Raw genomic sequence first — 24,617 nt, forward strand, 5'->3', positions numbered from 1 at the left:
AACTTTCTATACTACTTTTACACAGGTCCATAAATTTAAAATTACTGCAAAATTTAAAGTATTCAGAAAATGACTCTGTTATCCTTCTGTGATAAACTGCTAATAGCCCGTCTACATACCATTATGGAAATAGGACAGGAATACGTGTATCAAGATCATTTCTTAGTGATTCTTACCATCGATACTTTTTTTTTCTTTATCAATGTGATGTCCCTATGGTTGTCATATGGACTAAATATGTAAGATGATGCTTTTCTTATGAAAAATTTTGTTTTTTCATGGCAATCTATTTATACGTTATGATCTTTACATACTGATATATTGTATCCACACATCACAATGCCATGTGTGACTTCCTTCAAAGTGTTCTTTTGAAAAATTATTAAGAAATCCAGGTAAAGAGGGATAAAAATAGTTTAATTGTTGAAATACACTGGTAAACTGAATAATTTACATTGCAATACTAAGTAGATACACGTGGGTGATCATTATCAAAGTAAGAACTTTCCAAATATCCCACTAACCATCAGTCACAAATCCTTAAAAACAGTATGGAATTAACATGATGAGATGCTGTGATCGCTCAAAGGCAGAATGGGAAACTCAACGGCTATGACATATTTGTAGTTACATAGCCTTTGACTAAAGAAAATGGGAAGTTAATCAAAACGTATAGACGGCATGCAAATTTCAGTGAATTCTTTTTAAATATTGCAATGTTGTACATTGTTCCCAATAAAGGAAATTCTCTGACATTTAAATAAAGCTGAAACCCATATCGTAAAAAACCGAAAGAGAGAACAGTAAGAATCAATTTAACAATTTTACAGGTAAAAATTAAAGTGAAGTAGAAATAGTGAAAGATAACACAAATATATTACTTTAGGTAAATCATTTATAGTGCCTTATCATCTTAAGTTATAAATAGAATAAGGATTTTGTTATATAAAAACTATCAAAAAAGTATCAGTGAAAAGACATGATCTTCTTGAACTGTGTTGAACGGCCAGGTTGAAAATGGTGCTGGAGGAGAACAGGCTGGAAGGGCAACAACGGTTTGTTAGCGTGTCTCTCATAGGTGGACCACAGCAAGCTCCATATACGAGTGTACTAGGTAACCAAATCCTTCCTGGTACCACACCATTCAACATGCACCCATTGTTTTAACTGTAGACTTAAGAATTTGGGGTAGGACGGTAGGTAACTGTTTAGAATTCCCTTGGAAACGTCTGTGCACTTTACAACATCCCATGGGGCGAATTTCCTTCTAAATCCTGATGAGCAAGCTATGAAGACAACAAACAGAAAAAGGGAAAAGAGTTAGCAAGTTTGAAAAGGTACAACTTCAAAAAATATATATCAGCTTTAAGCCTATCAATTATTTGCTGATTTTCTTTTTAAAACACACATTCAGCATTCTCTTAATATTTATTTGAGACTTAATACGTAGTCAGCACAGTACTAACCACTGATGATACTTATATAAAGGGACAAAGTCGAGTGGAGAAAGAGACTTACAAACTTACAATGAAAATACAACATGATAATGCCCAAACCTAGCTGCATGCCAATGTCACCTAGATTAAAGGTGCAGACAGCTCGGCCACAATCCCATAACTTCCCTACTTGGGCAGACCCTCCTGGGAGGGGCCTAGCCATCCACATTACGTGAAGCTCCCCCAGGAGCGGGGAGGTTCTGACGTAGCTAGCCCATCCACTGGCATCCGAGACACATCATTTAAGCTCCTCTGTGCTGGCAGCACTCCACACATCTAAATGGGTGTAACTTTCACCCGTGAATCATCCGTAGAAGAAACTACCCATTTGTATCATGATATAAGTAATTTTAGAAGATTCTGAAATAATTCCTCAAATCATTTCAAAAAGTAACCAAGTCAACTTTGGACTTTGGTTATTGAGTGAGTTCAGTGGTTTTATTTCAAAAGAGATTTTACATGTTAGGTCAAAAAAAAAGTCTCCAATCCTTTCCATAAAATGTCTTCCTCTCCAAAGGATAGTCTTATCAGGGTTTCTGCCCCAAAAATTAAGCCACGAAAGCCATAAGTTCAGACATATTACACGTAAGTGGATGTTTAGAAACTACGAAAAACGGACAGCGCTTCAACTTAGAAAACTTTTCAGGTAATTCAAAGGAGGCAAAAGAAAAATCAGGATCATACTGATCGTGTAGAAATAGGGAAAACTGAGAAGAGAGAAGGATGGCAATAAAATAATATATATTCATGGCCATGATCAGCAAAAAGTTATATGGGCTGGCTTAACAGCAATAATGCCAAACTATTATCAGAGAATGTTAGATTCACACACAAAATTTAGTAACCATCTTGTCTCCGATGAAAAAACTAAAACTGAGAGAAGCTTGGAGAAGGTATGGGATTCAACTAAGGTCCTGTGTTAATTGAGCTACTGAGTCCCCTGATTCTTACCCAAATGGTACCTTTTCCCACTCCATTCCCATGGTTTTTGAAATACACCCTGTTTTCAGGAGGGTGAACAGTAACGTATGCTTTCCTTCAACTATATCATCTCTTCTATTTGATGAAAATAATGAAAGTTCTACTGCACAGGGCAAAACTGGCGGGGAACTTAGAAATCTACGTGGAGTGTTACAACTCCATTAAAAATATTGGAAAAATATAAAAATATAGAAAATCTCAAGCAAATTCCTAAAGAGAAACTCAAAACCCTGATGTGCTCACGGGCACTAGTGACTAAAGCTCCATGACGCTGTTGCCTTGATGAGAAAGTCTTCGCAGAAGTAGCCACCCAAGATTGTGATAGTTCTTGTCAGGAAGAAACTGGTTACAGCTTCTGTGTCCCCACCCCCGGTGGGAAAGCTGATGTGTCTCCCACCTGTGAGCTTATTCTGTGAGCTCTCCCCTCCCAAACACCAACTCTAGTACTGTCCCTCAGCAAGAAGTTGGTTCAATATCAAATCGGTCTTGTCTGCATCTGCCAATGGCTGGATGCTGGTTACTCAAAAGAATAATATAATGATGATGCTGATAGTGATGGTGGTGATGATAATGATCGCAGAAGCTACCATGCATTTCATATTTGATCCTAACAACAACCCTTCAAGCTAAGCCTTAGCTCCATTTTACAGATTACAAAATGGAGGCTACAAAGGGGAAGTAACTTGCCCAGCTAGTAAGTGAAAGAGACTGAATTCAAATCAAAGGCTGTTGGGATGCCAAAAGAGAATGGGCTCTCTCAGGAATCTCAGGAGACAGAGCATTCCTGATCACTGAAGGTTCACAGGAAACCGGGAGTCACTCAGCAAGACTGAAAGACCGTGGGGAGCCAATCATCAAATGCGTTGTTGGACCAGGTGAACCGAGACTGCCACTATGGAAAGGCTGCTTGGGTGTCTTTTAGAGACTGGTCCACAGAGGGTAGTTAATAAATGAAAGCTATTTTCTCCTGTCCTTGTTCTTGTTCATCTTATTATAATTCTAACTCCAGGCTCTTCAGCAGGATCCCAGGTCCACAGTGCTTCATCTTTTAGACAAGTTTCTTCCATCCCTATTGAACGTGATTTACGATACCCAACCAGTAAACGTGGCCTATGACTTTACTATTCCTTCCTACATAACTGCATCTCTGTACACTGCTGGCTGCCCACGTCTACTGGAGTTTTGGTACTAATACACCGCTTCTCTGTATACTAACTAGCCTCTGTCTATTGTCACACACTTAATGTTGATCTTAATCTAATTCCCAGCCTCAGCCTCTTCTAGTCTCTCCCTCTCATTGCCAAGGTTCCAGCCCTTCCAAGTGTTTGTCAATAAAGAGTAAAACCTCAGTGTTTCTGGTAAAAACTTGCCTTGTTCTTATTAAATGAATTAAGCTTCATTTGAAAGAAAATACATTTTTAAAAAAAATACAAAGAAAATTGATCTAATCGTTAAAGACCTCTTTACAAGAAAAAATGTTCGGTTCCATTGATTTAACCACAAGCTGAGACCACTTCCTAATCTTAAAGTCCAAGATTTCTTACAAATACATAGCAATAATATCTACAGTTCATTCATCATCAAGGCTAAATATATACAATTATTTAGAAAAATATACAGTACCTCTTGATTACTGTCATATTTTCTTCTAATCTTAAAGAGAAAATTAAGAAAAGTTAATTTTTAAAAACGTTCAGATTATAAAGAACATATTGTAGTTTCCTATAAAACTACAAATAGTGGTTACATATATGTATTTGCTAGTCTAAATCATAAAGTAGAGAAATAGCAATGAGGAATAAATAACTAAAGTATGTTAATGTAATATACAGCCTTGTGTGCAAATGAAACATATCAATAGTCCTTTAAAACTATACATGAGACAAGTGTACAGCACTTAATAAACCAGCATTCTTTATCACAAGCCTCACTTAAAAATTCACTTAAGCAAGAAGCTACTACAAAGCTACAGTCATGCCTATTACCAAAAGGACTTCCTTCACCCCACAATTACTATTAAAATTCAGAAAAAGGAGCCTCACTACATTTAATTATACAATAGACAGTTATTTTTCCTCTAATCACCAGTGATTATCAGTTAGTCATTTTTATAATGTACTACAAGAATTTACCTTTATGTTCTGCAAAAACTCCATACACTAACTAAAACATTAGCTTTCATTTTCACACTGATCACCACTGAAATTAACAAGAAATTAAAAACACCCATGGAGCATAATCACAAATGGAAGCTAACGTTTGCTCTGGAATGACTTTTATCATATGGTTGGCAATTTCAGTAAATGATTACAATGAACAGATATGTGGTTCTTATATATATGGTTTACTGCCATTCAGTAATATGTAGGTTGAGTCAAGCAAGCTGAAATATAAATTATATTTTTTCACAAAATATAAAATAAATATTTAGAGAAAATAAATATCACATGACTTTACTTACTTTTTCGAACAGTCTTTGTTTGACTGGATACCATATTGGCAGCTTCAGATGGGAGACCAACATACACTCCTCCGTAGTTTCTTAATGAAAAGAAGGAGATATACTAGAAAAATCAGACCAATTTAAGTGGTACTATTATTTGCAGAAAGTGACAGCGTGGACTACTTCAAACACTTACAGAATTATTAAAATAACTCATGACTTTTCCAAAGTAGAATTCAGAATAGTATCACCCTTGGAAACATAATTGGTTTGTTTTTTTTTCTGTTAAAAAGAAGCTACATGTAAAAAAAGATAGCTGTGTTGAGCTAGTAGAATTTTTAGATATTTTACTTATAATGAGAAGGAAAAGAAATTGGGATGTTATAATTTAGTATAGTGATAAATATCAGTGGAGTGACAAGTAACATTTATTCAGCATTCAGAGTGACCAAAGTGGTATTCAATGCTATGGACACACAAAAACATTTAATCTGTAAGTAGATACAAACATAAAATTAGGAGATGGGGGGAGAGAGAGAGAGAGAGAGACAGAGAGAGAGAGAGAGAGAGAGAGAGAGCGCGCGCGCGCTAAGGAATGCTGAGAGTAGGTGCAGCTAACCAGAGGAGGAGGAGTGGGAGGACGGAGAAGGCTGAGAGAACGCAGGGAAGTCATCCAGTTAGGGAGAACAGCACATTGAAAGGCCACAGGATAGAAACTACTACAGGCCACATGCACAGGACAAAAACCAAACTTGCTTGAAAGAAGGAAAGATAATAAATCCTGGGAAAGTTCTTTTACAGATCACATACGCCGTGCCAAATGTTTTTCTGATGGAATCCATATTGCTAGTAGTGTGCTACAGTGTCCAATTACATTTGCGAGTTAAATTAATCTATGTTAAATTAAATCTATGAGGTGTGGCCAAAACTATCCAAATGAAAGCCAGCTTTAATACCAAACGTACCTCCTCTTATCATCTTCTATTATCGATTCTTCTGTTCTAAAAAATCAAAAACATTTGCTATTAGCCATTTGGTTATATAGTCAGAGACTTCATGTTTGGTTGTGAGAAAAGGGACTCTGAGTTCAAGTCTATTTATTTCAACTTCTTCCATCTAGTATTTCTGTAACACAGTATTCTGTCTCCACCTCAATCATTCACACGCTAAAAATTGTTAATTTTCTACGTACCAAAATGTGCAGACCCAGCAAATGCCAAAAAGCCCAAATGCCAAACAAAACGAAAAACTGAGGCAGCCGAAATTGGAAAGAGCCCATAAATGCGGCACCGGGAAGACTGGGTTCTTGTTTTGGCTGTGCCACCCACTCCCTCTGTGACAGATGGGCGGTGGGCAAGCCGCCTGCCTGTATCTCATCTCTGAAAAAGGGGGGTCGATCAGATGAGTCCAAAGGGCCCCTCCAGTACTGACACACTATGATGTCGTGTTCCGCATGCCAGTTCAATGGCACCATTTCAGGTTCCTGTCAATTAGATTTTTTTTTTTTATTAAAAAAAAAACTGCAGCCATTTTATACATGATCCACTGCAAAGAGAAGGAGGAAATGTTTAAAGGGACGTTTGCAGAGGGAATCACTACTTTAAAATGCACGGACTCTTTCCTTGCGTAAGAGGAATCCATATCCTCCCAGAATTCTTTGGCACATTTCTGAGCGGATCAGGAGGTTTTCCTTGAAGCACTAACTAGCATACATACGTAAGTTACTTTTCTGAAGGAAAATAAAAGAAAGAAAATTTGCATCTGAACAAGATCCAATGTATCTGGCTGAACTCAACATGTAATTCTAAGGGGCTTTAGTTAAGAAGGAAGCAAACTGAAAACATCCAAACCACTTCACCAAACTTTCTAATTTTAGGGAATAATTGTGGTTTCACCCATTTACAAGTTGTAAATATTTCAAATGTATATGTACGTGAGATTTTGCTTCATTGCAGCAGCCAGCAAGTCCCAAGTCTATAAAGGAGGGGAGTATAAAAGGGACAATTATCTTTTGAACACTGGCCAGGCCCACAGCTAATACTCCAACAGAGTGCAAAGTCCACCTTGATGTCTCATTGATTCAAATTGAGCACATAACCTAAACTCACCAGGTAATTATCAACTTCAGTTCTCCCTTGCTAAAATTGGATCATTTTTTAATTCAAAGGTGTCAAAGTCATACTGTATTAGAAATGGTGCCATGCTTACTGAAGTGGTATAACACAGTGTTGTTTACTACTTGTAATTAAAATGGATTTATAACCCGTTAGTACAGCTAATAGGAAAATGATGGTGACAAACTCTTTCAAGATTATTAGAACTGTCTACTTTGGTCCTGAGTGACTAATGTTATCATGAAATTGTTTTTGAAGCTATATATAACCGGTAGATTAAGACATATACGTTGTCTCATGTTTTCTGCCATGCCTATTCTTTTCATAGCCAATTACATATCTGTTTATTTTAATTTTTCCCCTTTTGCCTAATTCTGCTTAGATATAGTCAAGGTTTTAAAATACATTTCACTTCCCCAAATATAAGAAAGTAGTAAATGATTTTTAATCTATTATCACTTATAAATTATTCAATATTCTTAAACCTGGTCTGTGTTCTCCATTACAAAATTAATCAACACATCGAACTGGCAGGAAATGACAATGTAACTGCCATATTTATTGGACAATAAATTAAGTTTCAGATATAATACAAAATGTTTTTTAAAAATACCATTTATTAAAATTTATGTCTATTCTTTCAAACCTTCAAATAATGTATATAATGCCTGCCTTTGAATCTATGCTCCATGTCTGAGATTGCTGTTTCACCCATTCCTTCCACAAACAGTTATTCTACACTATGAAGATTGGAGAACAAAGACCACATGGGTAAAAATGGCATCATCAGCGAGTCCCTCCTGTGTGTCAGATAAGGACAGGCTACTTCACACGCATCAGTGCTATTCCTCACTACAGCTCTGAGAGTTTAGACCTGAGGAAATAGGTTCAGAGAACCATGTAATTAATAAAGATGCAAGACCAACATTTAAACCCCATCTGACACCAAAGCCATGCTCCATATTCTAACTCACCACTCCACCACTCAAACAGGAAGATGGAAAAATCATTGCCAGTGACAAACCAACATGACGGCTTTCCCTAAAGGGGGGGCTGCCTCCACATCACTCAAATCCTTTGAGCATCACCCCTGTCTCACAACCCATTTGTGTGACTGCAGCTGGTACTTTGCTGGTGCTCTTACATTATTTCCTCATCATAGTCCTGCAAGAGAGGTATTTGCCACATTTTAACCATGCAAAACTGAGGCTGTTAACGGTTGAGCAGCATGACCAAGGTTGCACAGCCAGGTAACAGAGCCAGAACTCAAATCCACGTTTGTGTGATTCCTACTCCTGCTTCATAAACCGGGAGCCCATGCTCATTTGAATCAGAAAAGCACCCCCATCTCCCAGGCTGGACTCTCCAATTTATATCATCCCACTTAAGGAGAGAGGAAACCAAGATGGTAGAAGAGTGCTAGTCAATGTTTCATTAGCATTAAAAGAAACCTCTAATAGCTGCCAGGTACAATCGATCTTTGTAGAACTTGTGGAATTGCTACGTAACTCATTTTCACCCAAGTACCAAAGTGGTCCTAATCAGAAGTCCTGTTAGAATCTATTCATCTGGAAAACCAGGTCCAGACTGAGATTCAGTCAGAAGATGGTAGTTGGTCTCTCCTTGTGGACAAATAGGTCCGAGCCATTGTGTTTAGCTGCCTGAGGACTAAATGCTGCCCTCCCGTGTCTAAGAGGACAGCATCCTAGCAGCCGGGTGACACGGTCCTGCCCCAGCTGCACAGGCTGTAGAAGAAGAAGAAACGATTCATCAAGCAGCAAAGTAGCTTCCCGGTAAAAGGCAGGCTGGAGATGGTAAGCCAATGCCCTGAAATGCTGGTGGAACTGCCTCATGGTTACTACTTGCTCCAGATGAGAATCTAAAAAATCCATCTTCTGCTGTGGGAGACTAACCTCCCCGAAAGGTCATTTCGTGTTGATACTAAGAGAAGTGGGTATTATCTTGGGGCAGTTCAAAACTGGGGTGTTCAATTTATCGTACCACTGAGCAACTTAGTAAGAAGCTTAAGTTTTGGGGAGTCTAACCTTGGGGCGAGTCTCAAGTGTTGAATAATGAATGCCTTGGGTGTCTGAACATCGGGGCTGCCCCATTGGAACACCATTTTCAGGAATCACTGCACTTTGTTTATCCTCACAGAACATAGTTTGAAAGATTTTGTCATCAACCTGCCTTAATAATTCATTTGCTGATATTCTCTTAGACAAGTGCCAAAGGGAGTTTCGGATGTACATGGGATAACCAAGATTCCCATGGGGAGCTTAGGTCATTTGAATCAGAGGCAAATAAGTGTCACGTTTTGGTCAGCCCGTGTAGCCTCATTGTAGGCACAGGCAGGTGTCCGTTCAGCTTCTGAAGTCAGGGAAATGGTCTGTGGTCCTCCTTCAACCTCTCAGATCCAGAACTTCAAACTGAGATGCGCGCTCAGGCCACAACCTCCCCACCCCCCTGATGGAGCTCTTGGATGAACCACTCTGTGTTTCACTGAGGACTTGATTCTTTTTCTTTTCTGGTCATTACAGCTTAAGCGGGAGAACAGTGGCCAACGTGTGGCCTGCAGCTGTGATGGCTGATGGATTACAAAATGGGTAAAAACCAGTAAAGGAAATGAGGAAGGAGCGCAGAGCACAAAGCCACACCTTCCCCCCAGCTTTCTGAGAACAGTAGCCGCGGACAGAGTTTAGAAGGTCCTCAGAAACAGGCTTCACTGCCCTACTTTCTGCCGGTGCTGAGGCAGATGGGTTAGGACAAAGAATGCGGTGACTTCATCCTTGAACTTTCCTCAGAGAAGGGAGCCTGATGATTGAATTAGTCCTGCTGGAAAAGATAACATGGAAACGAGGCCAACTCACAGGAGATGAATTGGAAAAGAGGCCAAACCGCTCTGCTGCACTTGATAACCCGCCCCAGGGGCTCACTGGCCCCAGAATCTCTACAGACTCAGCCCGCCCATAATCTTGCTCCCTCAGATAAGGAGCAGCGGGCAGACATCAGCCAGGATGAATCTCCCAGACGTAACGCACTTCCAAATAAGAGCTCTCAAACAGAGTTCAGGAGTCAAGGCCCAGACACCAGCAAGCAGAGCCTCTGAAAAATGGGAAATGTGAGAGAAGAGACTCGGGGACAAAAAGAGCACCCCTTAATCTACCATAAAGGGGGAAGACACCTTGAGATTAAGGCTTCTACCAAGAGAACTGAAAATGCAAAGTTATGAGGTAAGGGACGGGGTCCCATAAACCAAACCACCTAAAAACAAAAAGTGGAAGGTAACTTTTCCAGTTTCCCTCCCCGCTTGCCTGCCCTGCCCCAATGTCACCCCCATGGAGCCAAAGGCTGGGGCAATGAGGGATCGAGGGGTCAAAGGTGATCTGGAACAACTACGTGGCACATCAAGACCAAGCCACTCTTGCTAGAGGACGTGTGCCGGGCATCAAGCCACTGTCTCCCCACCAACCCCTTCACCCCCATACTCTGTGAGGTTGGGGGTAGGACTCTGAAAACCACCTTCTCCTTTGCCACCTGGCTTCCTGTTGGTTTTACCAAGGGGATGCTAGAGAGAGAGAGAAAATGCAAAAGGAGGAAAAAGGGGTACTCCTTCCAGCTTAGGGTGCTGCTCCTGTCAGCATCACCCCCAGCGGCTTGTTCCAGTGTCCAGAACAGGCCCCATTACTCCCCTTTTCTGGTCACTACAGCGTAAGGGGTGGGGGGCAGTGGCTATTGTGTGGCCTGCAGCTGTGATCACAAGTGGATTACAAAAGTCAGACGTGACAGCTCCAGCCTGACAGTGCCCTCTCCTCTAAGACCTTGAGATACCAGCAGCTGCCAGGCAACAGTCTCTCCTCAGAAGCTGGGTCTCGGCCCCGTAGAACCCCTCTTCCTCCAGCTCCTAGATTTTGATAGCCCCAACCTCTTTCCTCTGGCATTCCATCCCCAGGAGTGGTGGCCACTTCCTGCTATTCCTATTTCTGTTCATCTCAGTCTTCGTTTCTTACATACTCCATCTTCCAAGGCCTGCCTAACCAATTCCTGACAGCAAATTCTCTGCTAAAATAGGTAATGTGGTTTCCTTACCCTGACTGGACACTTACAGATACATTACTTGGTGGCAAGAATGGGGTTTAGCTCATCCATTGAACATGTCTTACCAAAGCATCTTGTTTACCTTCATCAGGTCCAATGACTACAATGTCATCAATACACTGGCCCAGTGTAACGTGTCAGGGGCTATCAATAAGGTCCAGATACTGCAGAGTAGAAGACGGGAGAAAGCAGAGGACCAGTCTAACACCGAGGCAAGGCTGTGATGGGATGGGATCTGTTGGCCGTGCCGGGGACAGCAAACTGCTTCTGGTGATCCCTGCAAAACGGCACAGGGACCAAGTACTGGCCAGACCCAAGGCTGCCTACCAGGAGCTAGGAGCTATGTTCCTTGTTTTCCGTGAAGATACCGCATCTTGAAGAGCAGCTGACATTGGCATCCCCTCTTCCTGAGGTGCACAATAACCCAAAGTTACTCACTAAAATAAATCTGCCTTCTGCACAGGCCAAAAAGCAAATTAAATGAGAACGTGAGAGGTATCTCCACGCCTTAATTTTTAAGTCTTTCGTGGGAGCACGAATCTCTACAACCCCCCCAGAGATGCAGTATTCCTGTTTATTATTCTGGGAGGAAGGGAGACTCCATGGGCTTCCACTTGGCCTTTCTACCATGAGAGCCCTAGGTCAGAGGGCTAACGAGAAGATTCTGCCAGTTGCTAAATGTGTCTATTCCAATTATGAATTCAAGAACTAAGGAAATCACCAGAACGGGGGTCTACAGACCACTGGACCCACTAGAATTTGAAAATTAGCCAAAATTCCATTTTTTACCTAACTACCATAAACCCACTCATGGACTGGTGGACCACAGTGGCATTTTGGGTCCTCAGGTATTAACATCAACTCAGAGCCAGTGTCTAGAAATCTCTAAAGGGGCTTGGTGCTTCCTTTTGCTCAGGACACAGCTGCTCTAGTAAACAGATACAAGTCCCTTTGGGGACGACATGGAAGAATGTACATAGTACCCGCATGTGGCAGTACTGAATGTTCCTCAGGGAACATGGCCTCCCCTTCAATCAAGGGGCCCTGAGACTGAATTGGGTCTGAAAACTGAGTTGAGAGGCTGTGCTTTTCCATTGTGGTAACTCAAATCAGGTTCCTATCTCACAGACCAGGAGTCTTCCTCTTAGAGAAATACACGGAGGGAGAAAATTAACCTGTAAAAGGCCGTCCTTCTAATTTATGATCAACTATCATCAAAGATCCTTTCAGGGCAACGTATTTTAATTGCCTCTTCATCTCTACTGTCCATTACGGGAAATGTGCCCATCTTGTCTCAGGTGGTTAAGTTCTACCACTACTTGGCCTCTGCTCCTCTAGGCTCTATCATGCCCAAGGAAATAAGAGCCCATCACAGGGACAGCTTCTCCCTGTCATAGCCGTCTCACAGAGGACAGCGACCTTAGACTTCTGGGGGTATTTCCTTCACTCAGTGTTTCTCACCTTTCTTAATGCCTTAATGAAGGGGGACCCTCTGTGATGGGGAGTAGGTCACACATGAGAAGTTCACACTGATATTCCTATCTCCTTAAGCCTTTGGAGTCCTTCTTCTGCATTATACCTGGGAAGTTCTGGCATATTCCTCCTCTCATTAAGAGTGTAAGCTCATTTTGTTTCATCAACCAACTTACTTAAACTGTTAGAGTCCCAGCCATGCACCTAAATTATGAAATTTAGAACCTCTGTTAAATATAACAAGAAATTCATCTGATTCAGTATACAGCCCTTCCTCTTTGGTGTCTCTCACATCCTTACAATCCATTCCCGCACACATCCCCTAGGCTTCTGATAATATAAACTACAAAATCCTGCAATTATTTTGCAGTTTAAGCTTTTCTCCCAGGTCAGGCTGTGTGCCTGTCCCTTTGGGGCACACTGAGATCTGACTCTATTTGTGGGTCTACCAGCAATCAAGGGTGACTGGAGTAAGTCTTAAGGAGGACAAGCAACCCCTAAGAAGGCAACTGCTCCAGGTGAGGGGACCCAATTCCATGCCTCCCACCCAACTGGCACACCCTTTTCCCACAGGCACTGCCAGGAAAACAGAAAGTTTCTGGCTGGCAAAGACGAAAAGAGAAAGTCAGCTCTTCATCATTCGCTGCACGTCAGTTCTACTTTAGGTCACGCTAGTGCTCTTGAGAGGGGCAATGGGAGATAGAAGGGGCTACAACAGCTGTCTCTAATCTAACCAGGGACTAAACAGCCACAAAATTGTCCCTGCAGTATGGAACTGAATCTAAAAGAGCGAACAGAGAAAGTTCCTCCATTTATTACAACCCAGTTCTAATGCCCTCATAACACCACCAAGGACAACAAGACAAGAAAGTGATGGCGCACCACGACTTCTGACCTACCAACTAAGGAAAGACTAGAGGGTCAGGGGAGGTGGAAAGAGGCAGGCAGGCTGGCTTTTTCAAATTCACTGGTGTAAGCAACTACCTAGTTGAAACATTTTAAGGATCTGGGAAGGCCAAGATTTAAATATAGTTTAATTGTGCCTATTGGCTAAAGTTACAAATTCAAGTTCTCTATTATCACTTACATGTACAATGACGGGAGAAGCACATGAGAGAGAAAAGGGGAAGCGCCCAGGTGAGTGGCCAGAACGAAGGCTGGGATTTGGGTGTCAGGGTCGTCCATTTCACAATTGTGCCCAGGAGCAATCGTAGAAGGAAGACTTACATCTTCTTACATCTTCTTACATCTCAGTCCAGAGAGCAAAGGAACAAAGTAGTACTAAAGGACTTACATTAATTTTAATGAGTAGTTGTTCCATTTTCTAGTTACGTGTGAGCCACTACTCAACAGAGTAAGCTTGTGTGATAAACTTGTTTTTTCCAGAGGGAGCTTGCCTGAAAGCCTAGTGGCAAATTGCTTTCTCTGATATCAAGATGGTGTTTTATTTCTGACCATATATATCATCTGAAACGTGGTGGAAAGTGATGTGATATTTGAAAAATAATGGAACAGTGCAGTGACATTTTAATCACAAGCTCACGTCCAATCTTATGCAGAAAACCTTGTAAATCAGAACATTTCCTAAGAATTGTGGAACATGTGTTAAGAAGTATGGACCAGGTTTAAAAAATACACTGGACATTTAACTAAAATTGGGTCTCATTTTGATAGCAAAGATTTAGCTTGTTTTATTAACTAAAATTGGGTCTCATTTTGATAGCAAAGATTTAGCTTGTTTTATAAAAACTCCAGGTGTTCAAGGAGAAAGAATGTGTCAAGTTCAAAGCCACCCTCAAGTTCAAAGCCAAGTTCAAAGCCATCATACTCCCCTCCAGGGAGATCACACGCTCAGGCTCTGACTCAAATTCTCGGTCACCGCATCAGCCAGAATGTTTGCACAGACAGGTGTTACTGAGGTGAGACCACCAGGCACTCCTATTTCCCCTACTTTGGGGATTGTGAAAAAGATAAATCCTCGGTTGATAGTTTTCAAATGACACACCGTTGCAGAGCAGTATACTGTTGAGTGATACCTGTCTTACCAAAGTTGTCCCAACACTTGGCCCACCCACAGGCATGTCAGAAAAAGAAAGCAAAGAAGCAAATAAAAAAACCAACCGTGGGCAACCACAACTAAGCTTACAGTTAGATAACTTCAGATTTCAGAACTGCTTTCTTCTATCTCAGAGTGCCCAGCAAACACCTCCAGCTTACTTCCTGTGAACTTGCTAGTGTCAAGCATGGGACTCTTACCCTTTCCAGATTGAACAGCTACACTGATGCAGATTCTCAAGGTAATCACACCTGTCTGCTTCATACTAGCTTTGTAGACCTTCCCTAAATGAACCAAAGAGACCCAACTTCTCTCTAACCATAAACAAGCTTGACTTCTTAAGTCGAGGTTCTGAAACGTGGGCTGTCTCAAAACGAGCCACATGTCTCTGGTGGTTCTTTGGAGCAGGATGGCTTTCCTTTTCCTGTCCTATTTTTCATTGTATTCTGTCCATGCCTATTTCAAACCAAATATCCAGATAGAACACGTAAACCTTTCAATCAGTTTATACAACTATGATTTCCTCTTATCAATAACTATCACTTAAATTAAGAGAAACCTTATCCAGAGTTACTATACTAAATACGAGTATAAACCACTACTTTTGTCTTCCTCAGTAATACATGGTAGTCAAAATATTTTCATCACTGCATTTGTTTTGTTTCGGGGTTACACAAAATAGCTATCCAAAGTGACCTGAAAAAAGGTTTCAAAGCTAACATGGTGGAACCCAGGCATGGATACATGACGTGTACTTTCAAGAACAAATACAGACGATAAGAGCTAGACAGCAGCAGCCACTCCAATCAGCCTCTCCTAAGTCATCCTGGCTACAGCCTGCCATAAAGTTCACAAAGTTCTCACTTTCCCAACCTTCCAGAACAAACACAGTTATGAGGCAAAAAGAAAAAAAGATTTGTTTTTTACTTATTCACCAAGAAAAATGTTCTAAATATAGAGCTATTCTTACTAGCAGTGACCTAAGAAGCAGAAAAACAGCCTGGGGTCTTTTCTTTTTCCATGTTTGCAGTGCCACTAAAGAAGCCAAACTTATTCTGACTTTTAAACGGCACAAATTTAATAGGGAAACCTCTGGAGAGCTTACATGTAGCTCTAATGGTAACTTTCGTTATCATTCATGATAATCTTTTCAAATAGGTTTATTAATTTACTGTTTACTTCCACGTACACCACAGTTCTCCAGTTAAAGAGTAATTATTTAATTTTCTTTATAATATGTTTTTATGATGGCTCCTGCTTTTTAGTGTGGTTCTGATCAATTCTATCAAACACCTAAGTATAATGCATCTGATTTTGGACAGAACTGATGTTTTAGCATAGACTATTTGGGCCTATGAGTAATCTCATTCATTTCTTCACAATTTCAAAACTTCTTGGGACAGCTATCTCTACATCTCTCTCCTTGGATGAGCCTATTGGCTAATATTGGTCCCTTTCTTTCTTCCAGGATGTATTACTGAAGAACAGAAGGAACATTTACTCTTTCTATGGGGGTAAGTTGCAATTTCCCTACCCCACTACTGCTCTCCTTCTAAGAAGCACACGGTGTTAGGGATTATTTTGTCATTGGCTGTAAAGTATTGGTTGCTATAAGGAAGTCATGAATCCTCTCCACCTCCTTCCCTAAAGAAAACTTGCTTTTCCCTTATGGTATCACTTTTCTCAAAACCTGGGGCATACGCAGCTTGTTTTCCCACAACTCAGTGCCTCCCACAGAAGAAGGAGCCCGCGTGCTCACACCACGTCCCCACGGAGCTCTTTCAGACAGAGCCAGTAACACTTCCACTCAGAAACGCTCCCCTTTGGCGTCGGAACCTTGCTATGACAGCCCCGATTGCACTAAAAATGTTGGCTTTCTTCTTAACCATCATCATCTTCAACAATTTCAAAATCCACAAAAATCACCCAGTCTGCCTCTTATTTTACATTTCGCTGACTTCCTCTATCCCAACTTTTATTGCTGCTCTAATAACGTACTCCCATGGCTGCTCAGTGGAGCTTGCTTAATTCCTGGAACTACTTCACGTCTGACATTTTAGAGTAGAAAATCCCACTCCCTAGGGAGGGAAAAAAACTCTTCCTTCCGAAGTTCCCACTCCCAGGAAGGCTGCTTTGCGGCTGCACCATCCACCCTCCCGGTTTCCCGCTTCACCAGCCCCACCAGTGTCCCTCCTCCCTCTCTCTGACACCTACATGCCTTGCAGTCCAGCATTTTAGCAACACTAGCTGGTCGCCCCCTCTCCATCTCTATCCCAGGATGAACCCACCCGTCTGCTCTGTCTTCCTGCTCCTATTCCCCTGGGATCCTACGTGGAAAAGTGAGCCATATATTGAGGGGCAACCAATAGGACTGTGTGATTTCTAACCAGAGCAAGACCTCCAATGCACTGGGTATTCTGCCATCAGGTATTCATGACAGAGGCTCTGCCAAATCTTTTCAACAACGCTTAAACCACCAAATAATTCTATACCACTTACCAAAGGGCAGCAAAGCGTAGCGCTGACCATTATTGTAGGACGCTGAATCTACAGTCCCCATGATCATTAAAGCCCTGCAGCAGTTACTTAACTGCTCTATGCCTCATCGCCTCACTTGTAAGATGAAACAGCATTACGGTCTCCATCATACTGTCACAGGTACGGAATGAGGTCGCGCACGTGAACTTCAAGGGCTAGAAATCTCTATATGGCACACAGTCCGCAATCAGGAGGAACTACTAACTGAGAATGACGATGATAATGATGAAGATGGCCGCCCTGCACAGTTACTATTATCCCAAGTTTAAAGATAAGAACACTAAGGACACAATATCGCACTGCTAGTAAATGATAGCAGGAAGTTGAAATGCAGGTCTCTCTGCTTCCAAAATGCATGCTTTTACAATGCTACTTCTGCCTCACCCCGCCGCACCCTGTCTGCTACCTTCATAGAGCACATATGAGTCCATCAGACACCTCAGGTTTGTAGCAAGGAACAGAAAGGGCTCAGCTCATACAGGTGCTTTAGACACAGGAAATTAATAAAGGATTCCAAGGAAACTCAAGATTAGAAATCCATAACTTCATTTTTCTAAAAACAGACAGAGCTTCAGCATGTTTTATATTATCTCATTCCAAGATACTTTTTTTCTCTACAGTTGCCACCTTCTGCAACAATAAAACTGCTTTGTCAAGAAAGGGGGCTTAATGAAATGTCACTTTACAAGTTTTAAGTGAAACAAGTATTTGAATTACCTAGCTTAAATTGACTGGCTAGGATCTATTAAATTTGAGTCAACTTGTTTAATACTGTTCCTTATTTGAAACACACTTAAAATGTTCTTACAAATATTGCTTACAATTTTAAACAAAAAGAAATTTTTTTGAAATAACATGAAAATTGACCTACATGGAGAACACGGTTTGTTTCTGCCTGCCCAGGTGTAATTGCCCCCCATTCTGGTAACAGTATCCCGATTTTTTTTGGTGTGGGAACTACCACTCTCCCACTTTTTGGCCATATGGTCGGGTGGAGATAATGGCACTGATTGGCTCCAACAGTGGACACATGACCTAGGCCTGGCCAATGAAAAGCTCATGTTCCCCTGGTCCATTCAGAAGGACTAATTCAGAGAGAGGCACATGACGCCATGTCCTGGCCAGGGAGAGCTTAGCCCTAGGACTTTTAATCAAACCACAGGAAAAGAGAAGCCCGTTTTTCCATAGGAAATATTAAGCTGATAAGATATAAACTGACCGTTGTCTATCACCACTTGGGGAAAGCTGCCTAAGAATGGAGCCAAAAACAGGAAGGTAGAGATGAAAGAGTTTCTTCCTGTCACTGGATCACCTGGATCCAGCTGTGACTAAGGCCAACCCCCTGGAGCTTTCTCCTTACACATGCCAATAAATTCCTTTTTGTTTGTTTGTTTAGGCCAGTTTACGCTGGGCCTCTGCCATTTCCAACCAAAAATATCCCAACACAACCTATGTGTGCCAAATAGCTAGGATCATTTGCTGAAATTTGAATTAAAAAAAAGCATGGCTGATTTTTACAGGTTTGTGAAAGCAGCCAAATGCCATCACGTTGAATTCACTTCTATTTTGCTCTGCGTGTTACTGCACTGTGGTTTAACTGCAAAGAGACAGAGGGAGAGAGAAAAAAACAGGCTCACTCCCTGCATGTCAGTCTGCCTCAAGGTAATTAAATTTCTATAGCTCTTCACCCATGCCTTCTTCCTCCTTAGCTCAAGTTTCTAAGGTTAACCTTCTAAGTCTTTCATTCTTGTCACTTGTTTTAGGATCTATTTCCATCAGTCATTTTTTTCCCCTCACCACAGATAACCCCTTCCCCAAACCACCCTTAGCTTTTCTTACTCTACTGGTTCCTACCCGTTAGCCTATAAACACACCTCTACCTCCTTCACAAAATTAAATAAAAAGAGAAACAGACTTCAATATGCAAAACCATACATACAATCAGGCAGAAGTAATCAGAAAGAAATGGAAGAAAATGCTGTAAAATATTGATGGTTGTGTCTGGCGGTAGGGTAATAGCTGATTCTTTTTGGGGAAAAAAAAAAACACTTTTCTATACTTTCCAAATTTTCTTGGCAATTTTTTACAACAGAAATATACAGAAGGTGCAAAAAAAAAATGTATACACATTTTAAGAAAGGAAAAAACTGGATTAAAATTGTAATACTCAATACGTACCGATAAGAAAAGATGAAAACAAATCATGTGTATACCTTTTTTTGGCACCCGCAGTATACTTTAAACATTTGCTTCTTCTTTCGGCTACCAACATCTTTCCATCCTTTGCTGCCAGACATTAAACGAAAGACCAAGCACACTTCCTCGAGCCCCGCTCATTTCCGCTCTGCCTCAGGTATTACTTACACTAATCAACCGAAACGACAGTCCGTCCAGGTGACCAGCGGCCACCACAGCCCATCCAATGGCTTCTCTTCTCCCTTTGGCCCTTTTGACCTCTAGATTATCAGCCGTCCCTTCCCTTGGCTCAAGTTTGAAACCGCGGCATTACCCTCAGATTTTCCTTTCCTTTCCTTCTCCTTGAAGGGAAATGATGGAATGCATTCAACACCGATTCATTAAATACCATGTTCACAGCATGTTACTACTAATAATTATAGGGGACACTGAAATAGGGAAGACAGTTCACTTCCCTCCATTTCCAAGGGGCACAAGACAAGAAGATACATGACTACAATGTAAGCCCAATGTGATGTGTCATAAGATGGTCCAAACTGCTGTAAAAGGTTCAGAAGAGAAAGACACTACATCCAGTTGAGAGATCCAGGAAATTTTTCTCCCAAAGAATAAGACTCGTAAACCCAGAAAAATAGATAAAATTTTTACAAACAGAATTGGGGAAAAGGCCAATCGTGGCAGAGGGAATGGCACAAAACAAGGAACCAAAACAGGAAGCAGGAGTCAGTCCGGGCGCCTGAGAGTTACCCCGCTGAGCAGGACGTAGGCTCACCTCTCAGTCCCTGACCTTGCTCCCTCCTTGGTGCAGTGTTTCCTTCCACCTCATGTGGAGTGGGTCAGCTAAAGGCTAAAACATAAATGGCCTTCCTATTCCCAAAGGATTCTGGACTCAGTCCAGTGGACAATGGAGACTAATTGAAAGTTGTTGTTTTTTTATCAGGGAGTATTGCGGAACAGTGTGTTTCTCCAGGGCCCATCAGCTCCAAGTCATTGTCCTTCAATCTAGTTGTGGAGGGTGCAGCTCACTGGCCCATGTGGGAATCAATCCAACAACCCTGTTGTTCAGAGCTCGCACGCTAACCAACTGAGCCCTCCAGCCACTCTAATTGAAAGTTTTTGAGCAAAGGTCCTAAAAGAGCAGGAGAATGCTTGCAGAAACTAATCTGGCAACAAAGGAGAGGCTAACAGAGGGACCAAGACACTGCAGCACTAGGAATAAGGTAATGACGCTGAACTCATCATGGCTAGTTTTCATAATAATCTGAAACACCGCAACCAGGAGTTTGAAGCAATCTATAGTGCTTCTTTTGTACCGAAAGTCCCATTTAAAATGCACATTTAATTCCCCAAAGGCTTTACAACCCCATCGAAATCTTCTCTGAGTTCCTTTGCAAAAAAAAAAAAAGAAAAGAAAAATGTGTGACTCCATTTTTGATTCATAACCACTGACAGCTTTCAAGTCTCACAGCTCTTCTTTTGCCCCACATCTGTGCAAGCTGATAAGAAAGCTGGGGAACCCCTTCTTTATGACGGTGGGGAAGATCAAACTATGCAACCTCTGACGCAGGAGCCCTCATACCAGTCCCACTCCCCAACCCCAATAAAAACCAAAGTCACTCACCCCTTCCTTCACTTAAGATGATGGACCGGTTTGGGTGCCTTCTCTACTCATTCCCAAAAGCGTCATTATGTGAGTAATAAATATCTCCATACTCTCTTGGGGTGTGTGTGGCACCATCTATCTTGACACCAAACCAGTCTGGGGTGAGAGTGGGGCAGGAGTTGATCCCACCCCCCATGGAGTAACCACAAACACCCTTAAATAGTCAACTACTGCAAAGTCCTTACTGTACCTAGATTAGAGGTAGGAGGATGCGGAGAAGGGGCTCGTGGAGCCTGAGTGCCTGAGCCCCAGAAAGCTTTCATAGCGAGAGGCCCCCGTATTAACTGTCCTATGGTCTAAAGATCAACTCAGTATTGACTGGCTACACTGCATGGTCATATATACATTCATTCAAATATCTAAGTATCAACTTTAAAATGACTGACTGTGCACTTGGTAAATTCTGAGCTCCAGCCTCTCCCCACCGGCTAATTGCAAGGCACTGACTGCATAGTCACAGGAGGTATGAGCTTCATTCTCCAGTAGTCACTTGCTTTTAACTAGAAGAAATCTCTGTAGAAGTTGGAAACACGAACATTTCCCTTTCATCAAGTTCTGAGTTAAAGGGCTAGGGCAACTGAAAGGCTAAAATGAAAAGTGACAAATACTACCATTCTTCAAAGAGCACTTTAGTCATAAACCAAATGATAATCTTGATTCGTGCATAGTACAGAAAGTATTTCCACGTCTTTTCAGCGATACATACATGTAGCTAAAGGTCATAATCATGAAAAACAGTGCCTTCCTCAGAAAGAGTTTAAAATCATAGTATTAATGACTTACGCATCTTTAGCGGCTCCTGCAGGTCCTAAAAAAAAAGAGAGAGAGAGAGAGGTTTGCATTAGTTGATAGCATTGATAACAGAAATTTTAATTCAATACCCAGCTAAAATAATATTCCAGAAGAGACAAGTTGAGACTATGTTTTTTTAAAATGATTATTTCAAAAAAAGAAAAAGGAGGGCAAGACAATCATAAAATTCAAATCTTAAATTTAGAATTTATTCTGCCCACTTTTAACAATTCCTATAAATTACAGAGTGTTGGTTCTGAAAGGGATTTTACAGATCACCTAATTCAATTTCCTCCTTTTACACATAAAGAAACTGATGGATTTGAGAAATATTTTCTTTTCTAAGCCGCACTTCTAAGCTGGTGGCATTGTTATGTCACACTCTGCACTAGTCACAAAGAAAAGCAAAGTCATAAAACAAAATGGAAGTGATATCCTAAATGAATTAGGGAAGTGTCAAGGACACCAGCCTAACTCCAAAAGGAGTTACATACATTAAAAATCTGCCTGTATTTGTTACTGAACCCTCTCATTTCTGCTCCCCACCCACATGCCAGAAACAACCCCTCTCTTTTGGACCCCATTCCCATCACTGATTGCAGGTTCTCTGCCCACAACAAGGTCGCATCTCCACACTTCCTCCCCCTAATATCCTTATCTAGCGTCATACAACTTGTTTCCAACTTTACTATCTACGTGGCATTAAATGTGCTTTAACCTCTTAAAAACCTCACTTTCCTCGTGTATCAAATGAGGGTACTAAGAGTCCCTTTCTCAAAGGTTACTGTAAAGATAAAAAATAAATAATAATAAAAAAAATAATATGTAAACACAACACAAAGTCTGGCACATAAAAATAGCTAAGTTGTTTTTATTAACAGTCACATTTAACTTAATATCTCAATTTCCATATTTATGCAATGGAAATTAAAATAACTTCTGCACAAGTCACAAAGCTGTGAAAATAAAGGAAGATGTACTACAAAGTAAGCAAGTAAGAAAAAGTTATTGTCAAAGTTGTAAGAACTATGCCCCAGTGACATAAATTTAGGATCTAAATGACTACAAATTCAAAGCACAGCATAAAGATAATCAAGACTATACTCCTCTGTCCCAAACAAATACTTTCAAGGCTTTGACCAAGCCTGAATTTTGTAACAAACACAGCTCCTTTCTTCAGAGAAGAGTAATATTGCTGTGCCACAGCCACCATTTAAATTATATAAATAAAACTGCTTTGGAATCTGGGATCATAAAACCAAAAAAAAAAAAATCCCTAAAATTAAAACAAAAAAAAAGTTTTAACATGAGAAACACTGCCAACCGTGGAGTATTCTGATAGGAAAAAAAATAAACAAAGAATTGGTGCCATGAAAATGAACATTTTATTTCAGAATCAAAACAAGCATGAGAATCTGGAAGGAACTCTAGAGTGAAAATAATGCCCTCATTCTCTCATTTTTATTTTCATGGAAAAGGACAGGGAATGTTTACGTGTTTTCTTGTGGTCAGGGGAGGGGAGAAGTAGACGTGTCAGAAACTTTGATTCTGTGAAGCCTTACGAAGAAAGAGGACATTATAATGTGGCCCTTGAGCCCACCAGAGGCGGAGGGCCATCTAGTACAGTCCGCAGGGAAAGCAGAGCAGACAGAAGCCATCCCACGCCATCTCGGGGATGCTGAGCAGGGTGGGAGGGAGAGAACACCATGAAACTGGAAGGTAGAAGACCCAAGGAAAGTCCTTGTTCCGATATTTGTCTAATAGTCAAGAAACCACTTTGCTTCCGTTTCTAGTACTGGGCCGATAAAGGCAGCGGAGAAGACAAAGCACACCAATGCGTGCGAAATTAGTTTAGAAACAGCACCATGTTGTCTAAGCACTACCTAATTTTAATCAGTCATTAGGAGCCCTCCATCCACTTCACCTTGATTGCGCCAGCTCCCGGCACCCATAGGGGGTCTTCCCAGTTGGGTTCACCATCTAACATCCCAGCAGGCCCAGGGCAGATGCCTGGTGTTACCTTCCAAAAGGCAGTCAAGAGATAATTTCTTTGTTCTCAAATGTCCCTCGTGTAAAGAGCACCATCTATTTAATAATAGCAAAGGGGAGGGCAAAGAAGTCAGAAACCCTACATCAGTATACGAGTATATACTTGATTATAGTATGAGCTCCATTTTGTCTATTTGTTTTTCTTTTTTTAATTCATTTTTTAAATTTCCTTTTTTTTAAGTATGTAAGTATAGTTGGTATACAATCTCATATTGGTTATATTAGTTTCAGGTGTACAATAGTCAACATTTTTATACCTTACAATGTGATCACCGCACTAATTCTAGGATTCATCTGTCACTGTGCAAACTCATCACAATATTATTGACTATATTCCCCTTCCCCTTTGCACCTATCCCTCCACCCCCTCCATTCTGTAACCATCCCTTTGGTCTCTGTTTCTATGAGTCTGTTTTGTTTTGTTTTTAGATTCCACGTATAATTGAAACCATACGATATTTGTCTTTCTCTGCTATTTGTCTTTCTCTGCCTGACTTATTTCACTTGGCACCATTTTTTTAAAAGAGAAGAAAATATGCATCTTCAAAGCAAGGTAATATGGTATTAACAATGAGTTTATCACCAGGGCAGGTAGAACATGTCTCCCCAACACACAAATTCTCAGAATAAAAAGAAAAAAAAAAATGTAACGGTTGGAAACTCTCTGCAAAACCATCAAAATATCTAGGTATGTAAAATGTGAAATATCTCAATTTTC

General features: G+C 41.0%; 1 protein-coding gene across 4 annotated transcripts in view; it reads right to left on the minus strand.

Annotated features, from left to right (window-relative positions):
- Nucleotides 1-396: 396 nt before the first annotated feature.
- Nucleotides 397-24,617, minus strand: part of C1H12orf75 (chromosome 1 C12orf75 homolog) — a 103,477-nt gene continuing 79,256 nt past the window's right edge. For 3 of the 4 annotated variants that reach the window (XM_074326249.2, XM_074326250.2, XM_088797112.1), the window contains 5 exons: nucleotides 21,842-21,866; nucleotides 5,886-5,921; nucleotides 4,939-5,018; nucleotides 4,101-4,130; nucleotides 397-1,286 (listed from right to left, as the gene is read on the minus strand). In XM_074326249.2, the coding sequence (XP_074182350.2) occupies nucleotides 4,126-4,130; nucleotides 4,939-5,018; nucleotides 5,886-5,921; nucleotides 21,842-21,866 (146 nt within the window). In that variant the 3' untranslated portion in view covers nucleotides 397-1,286; nucleotides 4,101-4,125. Of the gene's footprint in view, nucleotides 1,287-4,100; nucleotides 4,131-4,938; nucleotides 5,042-5,885; nucleotides 5,922-21,841; nucleotides 21,867-24,617 lie in introns of those variants that run through there. The other variant, XR_012494079.2, reaches the window with a different exon arrangement.

This window comes from Rhinolophus sinicus, chromosome 1 (genome assembly GCF_057876585.1).
Source record: "Rhinolophus sinicus isolate RSI-liver-muscle chromosome 1, RSI-T2T, whole genome shotgun sequence".
Lineage (NCBI taxonomy): Eukaryota > Metazoa > Chordata > Mammalia > Chiroptera > Rhinolophidae > Rhinolophus > Rhinolophus sinicus.